Here is a 14448-nt window from a genome sequence, read left to right as displayed (position 1 = left end):
GATTAGTTAGAGCTGTGTGATAGGCTCCTGTTCCAGTGCTGCAGCCTGTCCCACTCCCCAGCAATCACTCAGGCTGTATTTTAGAGCAAGAAGATGAAATTATTTGGTGGTTGCAGAGAGGCATTAGAGTTCCTCAGGGGTCTTTTTTTGCACTGTGTATAGAATGAGTTCTTGCTAGTACATATTTGGTTTAAACTGGGCAAAAGGCAACAATCATGCATCTTCTGTTCTCCTCAGGTGGGGAGGGCAGCCCCCTCTTCCCCGCACACACTGCTAGTAACAAAAACCTTTTATATGATGGGAGGGGAAAACTTAACAGGCTCAGAAGTGGGAATTTCAGTGACCTTTAGCTAAAGTAATACTAAAAACATTTAGAGAAGTGCGAGTAAATGGGAACCATGTGGGGGGAAGGCATTCAAGGGCAGAAGGGTTCCGCCCTCCGTAGCTGAAGGGGATGTTCTCAATGCCCAAGCATGATGAAACACACGGGTTGGTCATCTTCCAAGAAGTCCAGGGAAAGTTGTCTCTTCCCCTTTTCATGTAAGGGAAACAGCCTGGGGAATGCTGGCCTATTCACTGGTTCTTGCTTTTATGATGTGTCAATATCTTTTTAATGTCAAACAAATAACCAAGGCAAAACAAAAGCTACTTTATAAGGTACAAACAATCTTTAATTGTAATTGGAGACATGCAGAGGGGTTTGGCCTAACTCTTACCATGGCTGCTTCTCTATTTCAAACCAATTACTTTGCAGAGCCTCAGGTAGTGGTTAAGCTTACCACAGTGGTAAAAGTAATAGAATGAGATTATGACTCTTCTATTTAAAGTACCATGACCTTCCCCCCACCTTCCCCCAACTTAAAATTCCATTCTGCTAAAATTCTAGTCCATAATAAAACAACTGACAATACAGGCTCAATGGATGGCACATCTGCATCCAGCCTGTTACCTTGACATTTGTCCCACGGTGTCTTGACTATTTAATACAGGTCTTCATACCTTCCATCGTAGGTTCCTTGCCCCTTGATCTGTAGCTTGCAGGGCTTCTCCCCCAGTATTCCAGTGACAGTCATGACTGCTTTGTATTGAATGTCGCTCCTGAAACGTAGTGCAAAAGGGACAGTTCAGTTACAGGGGGATTCAATTCTCTGTTTGAGATTAGTTACTTTGTGGAGGAAAAGGGGGAGAACAGTGCTCTAAGCACCGGTGATCACAAGCACCAGTCTCTCATGCTGGTGTTGAGTCTGGGGGTAGTAGGACCACTTTAGAGTGGCATGGCCCATAGCTACATAGAGGATGTTTGAGAAGGATGATGCAGCCAGTACCTGAAGATGTTGAGTTATTCAAGTTTTTCTTTACAATATGAAGTTAATATCTTCCTACTGAAAAAATTCTATTTTAGTTAAACAAACTGAAGTTCTGCTGAGGGCTTGTGTTTGGCAACAAACCAACACCTGCACTGCCCTGATGTGAAAACTGATCTTGTGACAGCATTTGAAACAAAAAAGTTTTTGTCAACTTGCTTAAGACAATGGGCAGTAAGTGGAGTCCAGGTTGTAACTGAACATCAAGCAGCTTACAGCAACTGTAGTTTTGTGCCAGGTGGAAGTCTTACAGTGCAACTGGCCTAAGGCTAATGCTGTGCAGTGCTCCAGAGACTGCTCATCTGAAGGATTTCTCTGCATCCGAGAGGTGGCTGTTGTAAAGGCCTGAGGCAAGAGCCTGTGCTTGCCATACAACTTTTATTTTCTCCTCCTCACAAAAGATTCCCCTGCAGGAAGACCACTGATTTAGGGAGGCGAGTTATTAAAATTACCTCACACCTTGCATATAGTTATTTGCTAATGCCACACTGGTCCCAAGTGCTGGGGGATATGTAGTCTGGAGCTTAACAGACAAGCTGGCTGGTGTACAGCAGCAGCTCTGGTTCCAGACACGCTGATTGTCAGACAAAAAGAAGTGCTTCCGGCACATTTAGAAACACTACAGAAAAACTTTGGCAGTCAGAGCCTGGGGAGGTCTTTGATCTATGAAGCTGCAGAGCCAGGACAGCTTAGAGCAGCTGCTCAAGGCTTTGTCCCAGTGAGATTCCAGTAGCTCCAGTGATGGAGATCTCACAGGGTATTCTAGGAAGATTGAAGTTACATCAGTAGCTCATGTCACCTTAAAATCACTGGGATAGACTTTGTCTTTCTTAAGGTTTATGTCAGCATGCTGTAACTTCCAAGAGCATAAACTGAATATTATACAGGAGTTGCATCTCTTTAATTAGAGCGAAGAGATTAAAGGCTTTGGGTCATCATGGAATCACAGAACGGTTTGGGTTGGAAGGGACCTTAAAGCTCATCCAGTTCCACCCCCTTGCCATAGGCAGGGACACCTTCCACTAGACCAGGTTGCTCAAAGCCTTGTCCAACCTGGCCTTGAACACTGCCAGGGATGGGGCAGCCACAGCTTCTCTGGGCAACCTGTGCCAGGGCCTCACCACCCTCACAGGGAAGAATTTTTTTCCCATCAGGAAAAAAAAATCAGTTTCTCAACACTCGACACCCCTGAGTCCTCCTCAGGGCTGCTCTCAGTCCAGTCTCCCCCAGCCTGTATTTGTGTTCGGATTCCCCGGGCCCACATACAGGACCTTGTACTTGGCCTTCTTGAATTTCATGAGGTTCGCACTGTCCCACCTCTCCAGCCTGTCCAGGTCCTTCTGGATGGCATCACTTCCCCTGGCGTGTCACCACACCACACCTCTCAGTGTCGCCTACCTCTGCCATGGCACATCTAGGTCCTAGCCTTGACAAAGGTCAAGATGTTTATAGGACAAAGTAATTTTCATCTGCTCGCTTCTGTTCTTTACTGTCATTTGCCTGCAGCTCACGTTATCTTTACTATGTGGAAAACCTTTGAACTAGACAGAAATACCTTGGTGCCTTTCTTAAACACCTTGACTGTAACACTAACCATTGCACCAGGCTATGCAAAACACATGGTATCACTGCATTAGAACAACATTTTGCTCTATTTGTTTCATCAGGAGCTACTCTTAATGCACGTAGGGAAGTACAGGAATTCAAATAATTTCTTTCAGAGAGGAGCCACATAAACTGCAGTGAAGGACCCCTGAGACTGACTGCAAAAGACACTGCACTTCCCTGCAGGATAAACAGATGCTCTAGTGGAATTCTGAACTACTCTGGATACATTTTGCCCTGTGTTCTAATTAATAAAGTGCTGGATGCATAAAGGACTCAGTTGTTGTATCAGCCTCTGCACTGACTTAGACAGCCTTGAGATCTACCTACTGCTGAAGATGTTCCCCTAAAGAAAGAGGTTTTATCCAGTGGTATGGAGTCATTGTGTCATGCCAACTGTTGGAATAGCAGGATTTCAAGTGGATTAATCCAAAGCTGAAATTCTGGGTGTCAAATACAAAAAAATCCCATATATAGGAGCAGCATAGAAAACGTGGTTATGTGGAAAAAGCATCAGCTGGGAGCCCAGGATTGGGATGTGTTAGAAGCAAAATGAGCAGCCTGGTAACACAAGAAAAGAGCAGACTTGCTCTTTTCTTTCAGTGACCACTCACACCATAAACTGGGGCTTGACAGGGAATAGCAGCAAGATCTCAGTCCTGTTAACTGTACCTTGCAGTAAAGCTGATCTGCAAAATTGCTTTGGTAGGTGGGTCTCCTTCACGTGCCTCCAAAATGCCATTAGTAGGGAAGACAGAAAACACCTTTGCGTTGTTATGCCTTTCCTGTTCATCTGCAATAAAAGGGGCAAATATCAAACAAAGCAATACAAGTCCCTTCATGTAAGCTTGTACAGCATATTGTGCTCAAACCAATGAGCCTCTGCACTATCCAACTAATAAATCATGTCCTGCATGTGGCCATGTCTGTTTTAATCCCCTAATCAAGTGGCCTCCATGTCAAAATAATAAAGCCCTGATCCTCTTTCCTTTGAAGCCCATCTGTTTTTAACATCATTAGGCAGAAGCTCAAACCAAACGCATGAGGAGCTGCTGCTTCTTGTTGTCTCTTAGGATTGCATTATGAATGAGCAAAGCATGCCTATTATTTGTAGGGGTTGTGATCCAGTCTTTGGTTAAATCTGGAGTAACTGCTGAAACCAATAGAGATACACTGATGTTAAGAAAAAGCCCTCGTAAGTGAGAACATGACAACAGAAGCAGACCTGATTGATACGTTTGCAGCCAACATCCTCATATATTGGCTATCTGTTGAGTGAATGCAGGCACTCTTACTAAATAAAACCACTGAATAGTAAAACTATATAACAAGGAAATCCAATTGCAAATGCAGAATACCCAGCAAAGCAGTCCAGTAACTTCTACAGCCACTCCTGTTACACAGGAAGACATGTTCAATCTTGGTATGTCCAACAAAGCAGCTCTTGAAATGAACCGTGTGGCAGGAGAGCTTCAGAACTGGAACAGTGAGGTATGCAGTCACTGGGACCAGCTGCAAAAACAGAGGAAAGGGAGAGGAGGAAAAAAAACCCACCTGATTTTTGTAGAGCTTTAATAGAATCTGCTGCAAGTGGATCATTCTTAACCTCCAGCACTGAATCAAGAGTAGTTGCTCTGTGTTCTTTCGTAATAGAGTTTATTCCCAATTCTACAGCTTTCAGTGAATTAAGTTGTTGCTTGTTTTACTTTTTGGGGACAGGTTTTCAAACCAGACACTGTGATCTTAATGAAATAACAAGGAATGAACATCCTCGCTTCTTATTTGGGTTTTCTGTAGAGATGCAGACATTACAGCATCTCTAACGCCCCTTAGGACCGTACATGACCCACTGTGAATCATTCAATTTCTGCAGATTGCCCAAGATTACTCTTAAATTGACTTATCTTAGGCATGGTGCTTGGACCTTACACAGATCACTCCTCAGAAATACCTGGTACGAAACAAAACCAAACCAAAAAAAACCACCAGTGCCTGCAGTGTACTGGAACTGCTGAACACTTTGGGGGGTTTATAGCTTTCCATCTGGAAGAGACTGGTCTTTAGATGTGTGTGGGCTGTGAACACACCACATGAGTTAGACAGACCCAGGAGACTTTCAGGAAGCACTCGGGTACTGCAGCAGGCAATGCTTGGTGACTCAGTTGCTGGCATGATCCCTGAGACAGTCCTGACCCCATGTCTCAGAAGGACATTGAGAGTCAGACTGTGACTGGGCATGCTGCCCTTGGATTGAGTTGGATCACCATCACTGTTATGCTGTGCAGAGCTGGGGCACCAGGGTTCAGACCCAAAACTGCTCTGTCCATATCAGTGTCACCTGCAGCTTCAATGGAGAGCTATTTGCAAATCCCTGGCCATTCACTTGAACTGGATGACACGATTTAGAGATGGCTGTATTTCAAAGCCGAGTAAACCCTAAGGCAATCCAAACAGAGATGCTGATAAAACACAGCCCCTTCTCAGGACCCAGAGATCTGGTTCTGATCTTACCTGGGTAGTGCAGTTACTATATTCAATGACCAGGTTTTGATTAAACTTCAGCTTTCTCTCTCCGTTCTCAAACTGGAGCACTTGGAATCCAGGAAGCAGCTGCGTATCTGGCAAATGTTGATACGTAAGCAACTCCAGAGTTGTGTGGAATGACACTTTCACCTGTGGGAAGAGGAATTCAGATGACCATCGCATAAGAAGACACAATGTGCAGGAAATCCAAGGTAAACATTGCTCAAAGGCCCAGATGCACATTTTCCCACTGGAACCCAAAGGTGTCAATGCCAGCAACCAAATTCCCATTGGAACAAAGCATTATAATTCAAGAAAAACCACAGCTATTTCCTATGAATCCAGTACACAGAGATAGAGTGTAAAGGTGAACAGTTAATCTCTGAACCACGGTAGAGAAACAGTCTCTAGGAAGAAAAATTCCTGTTCTAAATTCCTGAGGTTACAGATACCATATTCCCAAAGCTGTCTTAAACATGCAAGTCGTCTTTCTTCCCACACGTGCAGAATTAAGATAGGCTTCCATGTCAAAATGAACACTAAAAAATGAGAAGCACACTTCAAAAATACAACTGTTAGGGATTCTTTGCACCCCAGCTAATTCTTGTCTTTGGACTTTGTTTCTTTTCATGTCATTGTGTAGACCCCAAGCAAACCAATTTTTTTCTGTTTGCATTGCCTGTCTAATTTAAGGAAACAAGGGTCTGCAGCCTTTGGGAATCTTTTAATTTGGCCAGCATGTATATGGCTATTAATTTAGGTGAGCTCCAAAAACTACAGGGTTTCCTGCAGGAGGTTGCAACAGGTCAGAGTTGATGAGAAAAGCTCATCAGGGCCACTGCAGGAAAACATTTTGTACCCACAATATAGAGGTTAAACGTGCAGTAGTTGGCTCTTGTTGATATACCAACATTTCCCCTGAAACTGGGAGATTTCTAGACTGGTTGTGTTTTTCTTGCGGTTCATCTGGGCCGCACTAACACACCAGTTACACTCAACTATCTATTCTGGCGCAGCATTATTATTTTTGAGCCTACCAGCATGTTTTGCTGTGGATAAAGTACAAGTTGTGGTTGCTGTCCTTCTTCCTCCCTCTTGCTGTGGGATGTTTTGGTGCTCTTTTGGGGATCTGTGCTGGAGAGGCTAAAGGGCGTAGACAGAAGAAGCCTGAAGTACAGAGGAACCTTAGTGTAATTGATGAGTTTCAAACTTTGAGTCATCACCGAATTGGTCAAAACCTGGTGGAGAAATGATTCAAAACTGGTTAGTTTTAACTCCCTGGAGAGGGTTGTGCTGGTCTGTCTGCTCATTCAGCATCAGCAGGGATCTGAAGGGCTTTACCCCAGAGCAACCCAGTATTTTCTGCTCGTGTTTTCCAAAATTTCTTGAGTAAAAACTCCAATATATAAATAATGTAACATGGTGAAAAAGCCTTTGAATGTCAAGAGAAACAGGAACTGACCAGGCTGCTCTGAGTGACTTATTCTATCAGATCTTTTATCCTGAAATTAAATATTTTTCTACTTGCAAGCCCCTCTTCAAAGAAAAAGAAAGACATAAAATAGGCACTGCCTGAGCTCAGTTTTGCTTATTCCTGGCTAAAAAGTCCTTAAGGTCCTTTTGTTTTACTTATCTTCCTATGTGCAATATAGGCAGTTGCAACATGAGGCTACTGGGACTAAAGATGCATTTTAAAAACCAGGTGCATGCAGCTCTGAATTCTCACAATAATACAAACCAGCCAAATACATCCATGCGTGAAATACTTACTCCTAATGTAGGATGATCTGGTAAGAGATCACTTGCCATTGCATAAAACACCATTCCTCTGTCAAGATCCATGTCTACTTGCAACCTGAGTATAAAGAATCAGAGCTGGTCAGTGCCCTTTCCTCCAGACTGATCTACTCTGTGGCTGTACCAGCCATGGGAGTGAGGGTACTTACAGAGCATGCCTTACAAAAGCTTGTAAGTCTACTCGTAGCTGTGGTACTTCATAGCGGTGCTTGCGATGTACTTTGTTAGGTACTGTCTTTCTATGCTGAAAACAGAAATGATGTATAAACTGATAGCAATAAGACCCCAAACCCACTTCTAGCCCAAGAGGCTGTTAGACAAAGTAAGATTCTGCTTGTTTGTAAGGCACAATGGTGACATGCAAGGAAAGGCAAAAGCTAAGCAGTAGTTGAACTCTGAATTGTGGTTAATGCAGATACTCCTTCCTCCAGGAATAAAACCCATCAGGGATGTTTTTATTAAATATTCAGTTATCATTCATTCATTATACCTTGCACTTTTGCAATGATTCGTATCAAAGAATTGCAGAAAAATTCATATAACATTATTCAAACCTCACATTAGCCTTTGAGCTGGAGTTGTGGAAGAGGAAGTTTCCCAGAGGAGAAAGATGCTGTCTAAATTCACACAGGAAGGTGGATGCAGAGCCAGGAACAGAACTCAGCAGTCCTGAGTCTCAGTCCCATTGTTAACTACTGTTATCAATAAAACCTGATGTTGTGATAGTATTTCAAATCCTGGGCTTTTGTCTGGGGTCTACTGCATCAGACAATGTAAGAAGATGGGGACATTCCTATCCCAGAATGCTTCCAAAGCAAATGTAACAAATGAACAACCCCAGTTAAGGAAGGATATAACAGGGTAGCAGGAACAGGACTGTTTATACAGACTGGCCAGGTACACAGCAGCCTGTACATAAATTACAGGAAGGGAAATAATTATTTTCTAGCCATCTTTTCTAGTCATCTGGACCTCTTGGATCAAGTCCAGAGGAGGCCACAAAGATGCTCTGAGGGCTGGAGCCCGCCTCCTATGGAGACAGGCTGAGAGAGCTGGGCTTGTTCAGCTTGGAGAAGAGAAGGCTTCCTGGAGAAGAGAAGGCTTCCTGGAGAAGAGAAGGCTTCCTGGAGAAGAGAAGGCTTCCTGGAGAAGAGCAGCTTCCAGTGCCTAAAGGGGGATGACAACAAAACTGGAGAAGGGCTTTTTAGAAATGCATGTAGTGATAAGACAAGGAGGAATGGCTTTAAACCGAACAAGGGTGTGAGGGTGGTGAGGCCCTGGCACAGGTTGCCCAGAGAAGCTGTGGCTGCCCCATCCCTGGCAGTGTTCAAGGCCAGGTTGGACAAGGCTTTGAGAAACCTGGTCTAGTGGAAGGTGGGTGGAACTGGATGAGCTTTAATGTCCCTTCCAAACCAAACCATTCTGTGATTCTGTGATCTTTAGCCTTGCCGTGATAGTGAGTTTACCTTGTCTAAGCTCATGAAACCCAGCACAAACCCTTCACACTGCACTTCAGTCGCAGTCTCCGGGAGTACGTGTGGGGTGAAGGAGATGCAAACGGAGATGCTGCCACCTCCTGGAACCACCTGCAGTCGAGAGACAACTGTTCAGTAGTGCAGGGAGATGCCTGGGATTGTGCAAGCATCCTTCTTAGCACTGAGCAGCTAAAACTGAGTTGCGCAAGCAGCAGGAATTCCTCTCAGGCTTGCAATAAAATGACAACATGTGACAACAAAACCGACAATTATTTCAGCTGCAAATATCAGTGCAGCCACTCTTTATCATCAACAGAGTTTAAGCATAGTCACAGACCAAATCTCTTAAGTACACAAACATATGTTTGTTTTTAAAAACACCCAGCTCTGCCCACTCTTACTCCATGGCTAACTCAGATGATTCTCCCACAACTGACAATGCTCACAGATAGAAGAAGCATCTTTTTAAAGAGTTACAAGTGTGACTTCAGGGTATTTTACAGTTCAGTTTACTCTTTGCTAATTTTTTATTTTACATGAAAGCAGGGAATGTAATCAAATACACCAGTCAGCTACAGTGGATTTTCTGGGATTTATAGGTTCAATAGATCCTGCTTTCTTTAGGTGCATTATACACGTTATGGTTAAATGCGGCTATTGCTGCAGAAAAACTTTTGCCATCTCCCTACAGAGCCAATTCACATCTAGCCAAGTTTGTAAGGTCAGGGTCCTCATGGTGTGTACTGCTTTCAGGATCCTGCTGTGCAGATACAAACTCCTCCCTTTCATGTGACCACTGGGTGAGACGTTTGCTGTTGTTGGACCTACATTCAGTAGAAGCAAAACTATCTCAGCTCTCCCTGCACAGTATTCCCCTCCTCAGAGTGTTGAGGAGTGTAAGAGAGCTCTGCCTAAAGTCTGTCAGGGCCAGAGCAGAGCTAGTGAGCTCTGTCATGTCATACAACACTGCAGGGTCTGTGCAGTGGTCAGAGAGAGCTTATCTGTTCAGATGTGTATATAAGCCAGGTCTGGCCAGCCGGGCTGCACACCACCTGAGCTAACAGACCTTCCTGGAGCAATAGTAGGAACACAGAGAATGTTTCTGCAGAGGACAACCTGAATGACTCTACAGGCATCAGCTCCATTCCACAGGGGTAAACCTGGCTGCTGGCTGCCCTGACAGTCTGCCTCCATAATGCAGCACTTGTTTATTGGAACTCTCTCAGACCAAATAACCCCTGAGCTGGCCATGGGCTTCGTTTATTTGAGATGCCATCTCTGGAATTATTTCTTTTATGTAATCTTTAGCTCATTCTAACTTGTAACTGAAGCTCTTTGGCAAAAAGCTTGCTAATATTAGGAATTAAAATTGTCACGCTGATGTTTCGGGCAGCCCTGTCCCTCAGTGAGATCTTTCCAGTGCTGTCTTTGCTTTATCTTATTCCTAAGAAATTGTGACACTGTGGCACCTATTTGCACAGTTACTTTTGAAGTACTTTGGGTTACAACAGTTTATCCAAAAGAGTTGTCTACAGAGCAGCAGCCTGCTTTCTAGCTCTGCCACATTTACTTAGCAGATCTACCCTGGTTAAATGACATCCTTCCAAAGCTGCAGGCTGGATGCCTCTCACCAAATGCCACACATTTCACCAAGGCAACCCAAGTAAGAGGACCAGAGATGCCAATCTAGAGCGCCTAGTACAACTGAACACTTAATTCCAGTCATCAGTTAACTGCTCAAATGTAGGTAGGACACTTTCTTTCCTCTGTTGACTTTGAAAACTCTTCTTGTGGTCATCTTCAAGATCCCGAAGCCTCCTAGCCTACTGTGTCACTGTCTAGCAGCCTCTACCTCAAACCAATACTACCTCCTCCTCCACTGTCTCTTCTGTCCTGCAGAAAATATGCTAAATCTAAGCACAAAGGAAGTGTAAAATCTTACTATCTGTCTTGGAGTAATGGAGTAGGGACTGTCTGCAGGAACCCCTTCATGAGGTCGTACAAGTACAGAGACGAGTTTCTGCACTTTGGGTCCTTGGGTGATGATTTCCTTCTCTTTGCTGTCAGAGCCTGAAGGCTGCAGGGACACAAGGGTGGGGAATGGTTAAAACTGCTACGCTGCAAAATAGGAATGCGAGTGAAGTGAACATGGAACTGCTGCACTAGTCAGTAAGCATGGCCAGCTTCAGCTTCCTTCTTTCTGGCACAAAAGCTGGACATGTGGATGTGTCCTGTACATTAATTTTTTCATGCATAGGTTTGCTGTCTTGAAACAGCTCCTGAACAACTTGGAAAATGTGCATGCCTGGGTCCTGTTTTACCCAGAGAAGCACTCAGCTGTGTCATCTCTGGCCAGTTACACAAACCAGCACTCCAGAGCAATAATGTTCCCTTGTTTCACAAGAAAGGTTAGAGGTGTATTCAAAACAGCTACGCCTTCTGAGCTGAAGCAGAGAAAATGAGATTTTAGTATGTTTTTTTGTAAAGCTTTTTCCAGAGAAATATACATATCCTGCATATCTTCTTGTCATTCCCAGCCCTTCAAGAAGGTAATTTGCCATATTATAATCAAATTTCACATGTAATGTTCTCTTAGAACATGGTAGCATCTAACAGAACTAATCTTTTAGCACTAGGGTAAATACCTCCATATCATTACCTGCAATTTGAACTTTGCAGGTTAGATTCTGCTCCCTGACTACCACACACATGGACACCATAAAGTCCCCATAAGAATAGCAGACCCAAATTAAGGAGTTTTAGTCATCCTAACACTTTCATGTAAAAGTGGAATTAGTTTTTCAAAGACAGTATTTTAAGAAGTATCTCAGCAACTTCTTTAGTAGTTCTAAGAGAAGCTGAAAAGCTATTTGCTTACAGCTCATTCTGTAAACTGATTGCTGATACCAATGGCCATCTGTTCATGTATTGGCTTTTTTGAGTGTGAGAGGAGCTGCATTTCTTTTAACAATCCAGCTCTTAGTTACAAGTTATCTCTCATGTTATTGTTTTCAACCTTTCATGCCAAGAAACCCATCATGTATCTCAGCAGCAGGATGAAAAACAGACTAACAGCTGACCTCATCGGTGGTTTGCAAAACTGGATAAATGCTTCCGTAGGGAATGGCAGACTGATCCAACTTTAACATGATCTCTGACTCCAAGGTGCTACCAATTGATCCAGTCTCATTTTCATCTGTGTTCTTAAGAGGAAAAGGGTCTTCAAAGAACATTAACAGGTCCACTAGTTTGTTATCATCTTGTTCTTGGTTATAAACTTCCCAGTCCAGGCGGATGTCTGAATTGAAGAGAAGAAAGGACAATTACTGGTCACTGAGAAGACTCATATTTTAACTGGTACTGGAGAACCAGAACGTCAAGGAATGAATTTATGTCTAGCAACTGGATTTGTATTGAAGCATATCTTAAGCTTTCCATTTTTGCTGTAAACTGAAAGGATTTAAGATCGTGCATACTGTGCTCTTATTATGGCTTGGCCACTTAGGTCCTAACCTATACTGTTAATAACATTAAATAAATTATGAGCATTTTGTTTGTTAAGCAGATGTGTTTGGTGGCGGCATTCAGGAAAAAAAAAAAAGTGATTGACCTTTGCTCTGAAGAGTTTAATATCTCACTCAAGAGGTGAAGACTAAACATGGAAGAGCCAGATGATGCCACTAAGAAGCAGCTAGCACATCTGATTAACCAAGGTTAGTGCTGCAAGAGATTCACAAAACCAGGGTGGAAAATCCTGAATTCCCATTATTTCAAGGAGTGAAATCCCAGGCACATCATGAGTGGATGTGCCTGCCATTCCATAGTAACAACACATTGAGTCCACTACGTATATTCTACTACACTCTGGCTGGAGCTTACCTGCTTTACGGTTACAGAACAAACTAATATTCTTGGCAGTAATGCCATAACGATAAATACTACTATGGACATAAAGACCTGACAACATGCATTACTGTTCTGTACTAAGTTAGAAAACAGCTTAGACACTCTTTTATATACTATTATTATTTTTACAAAACCCATCTTGATTAGGAAACAAGTAGGCCTGTGAATTAACATGTTAATGGGTCCTTAGATGACACCCTCTGTGTGTCAATGGTTGCTGTACAAAAGTCATTCTTACCAAAGGGAGTGGGATTGTTGAGCTGGACCCTCCGAAAGACAGGAGACCCTCCAGAGACATGAGTGCCAAACCTGAGGGGGGAAACCTTGCTGTCAGTACATGCAGAAAATAAGAGTGGATGGCTGAAATCATTAAAGATTTGTTTAACAGGGGAAACATCTGGCTGTATTGGCAGCCTGTTAAGAGTGGCTATCAGGTAAAGCATGGCATATACTGTGAAGTAGAATATTATTTTATTTAATGTCCCTTTTTTTCCAGTTTCTTACTTGCCTCAGATGCTTCAAGGTACACACATGAAATCAGGCATATGAAACACCCTGGCAGTGGCAACAAATGGCTACATGACAGTTACCCATGTCAGACATTTCCAGGTGCATAAAGGCATTGTTTTTTGGTTGGTTTTTTTTTTCTTTACGCTGAATATAGCTAAATCCATTTTCTATACCCCAATACAGAGCTGACATTGCAGATGCTCTAGGCTGCAATATGATACCCAATGTTAATTCCTCTGAAGTCAGCAAGAAGCAGCCATACTGCATGGCAGCTGGCTGAGTGTGAAGTGTCATGGTCCCCATTAACCAAAACTTACCCCTTACCCAGATATGCAGGTGCAATTTACTATACAAGAGGGCTTAAACCTATCTCTGCCCCTGTTTACCTTTGGGGTTACATTTCTCCTGATCTATATAAAGGGTCAGGGAGAAATGAACTGTGGATGATGATGATAACTGCCACCATGTACCAGTTTCTGTCTCCACAGAATCAAATGAGGCTGGACTGGGTGAACTTCTGGGTGAACCTAAGAAGACTTGCATGCAGATTCTTTTCTAATTGTGCTGGCAGAGCCAAGTGTATTTGTGTTATAGAAGCAGAAACTGTACTTTGACAGTGACTTTGCTAACCTCATTAGATCACAAAAAGATGGGAACAGGTGTGTGTGGGGGCTATAGTCCAACTGTATTTAATTCTTAGACAGTAAATTGCACTATACCTGATTGTGGGTGACTTTGTTTGTGGTCCTGTCAGCTGCAGGAAGATTGGACAGCCTTTCACAGTCATTTGCATAGGAATTAATTTAGGTTGTAAGTCTCCCACCTATTAAAAAAAGAATTGCTGCTATTAGAATCAAGATAAAACTTTAGTTCTCAGGTTAAAAATACATTTTGAAAAATTATTAGATTTTCAAATATTTTTTTATTTGTTCTTTTGACAGTATCTAATTCATACACTAATGAAAGCTCTTCTCAGCAGGAGACTGCATTTGTCAGCTTTCCTGTGGCTTTTCCATGCAACACAATATATTACATTGGTAGAGCAGAGTAGTGCACTGGCCAGCTACCAAACAGATTTTATAAATCAAAACTGCTCCAGTCATTTTAAAGGCACATGAAAACCTCTCAAGAGATCAACATGTTACCCCAGAACTAAACCACGCTCTGTAAGAGAAAACACTTGTCCCTTATTGGAGGTAGTGGTATAGAAATATATACCCTGATTTCTATACAAGTCCCAACAAGCTGAAAGAGTATTTTTAACAGAA

At 42.9% G+C, this 14448-nt stretch overlaps 1 protein-coding gene across 1 annotated transcript in view; it reads right to left on the bottom strand.

The window, feature by feature from the left end:
* Position 1: 1 nt before the first annotated feature.
* DLEC1 (DLEC1 cilia and flagella associated protein) overlaps positions 2-14448 on the bottom strand; it is a 41639-nt gene continuing 27192 nt past the window's right edge. Inside the window, exons 27-38 of the mRNA XM_062621377.1 lie at positions 13900-14003; positions 12909-12979; positions 11845-12062; positions 10707-10841; positions 8756-8875; positions 7439-7533; positions 7263-7347; positions 6530-6730; positions 5481-5642; positions 4328-4481; positions 3642-3762; positions 2-1098 (exon numbers count right to left, since the gene is read on the bottom strand). Coding sequence (XP_062477361.1) covers positions 981-1098; positions 3642-3762; positions 4328-4481; positions 5481-5642; positions 6530-6730; positions 7263-7347; positions 7439-7533; positions 8756-8875; positions 10707-10841; positions 11845-12062; positions 12909-12979; positions 13900-14003 — 1584 coding nt within the window. The 3' untranslated portion in view covers positions 2-980. The remainder of the gene's footprint in view (positions 1099-3641; positions 3763-4327; positions 4482-5480; positions 5643-6529; positions 6731-7262; positions 7348-7438; positions 7534-8755; positions 8876-10706; positions 10842-11844; positions 12063-12908; positions 12980-13899; positions 14004-14448) is intronic.

The sequence above is a fragment of the Pezoporus occidentalis genome, unplaced genomic scaffold (genome assembly GCF_034315485.1).
Source record: "Pezoporus occidentalis ecotype Australia unplaced genomic scaffold, CSIRO_AGI_Poc_V1 ctg23, whole genome shotgun sequence".
Classification (NCBI taxonomy): domain Eukaryota; kingdom Metazoa; phylum Chordata; class Aves; order Psittaciformes; family Psittacidae; genus Pezoporus; species Pezoporus occidentalis.
Note: the sequence above shows the minus strand (reverse complement) of the source record. Positions and strands in the feature narration are given on the sequence as shown.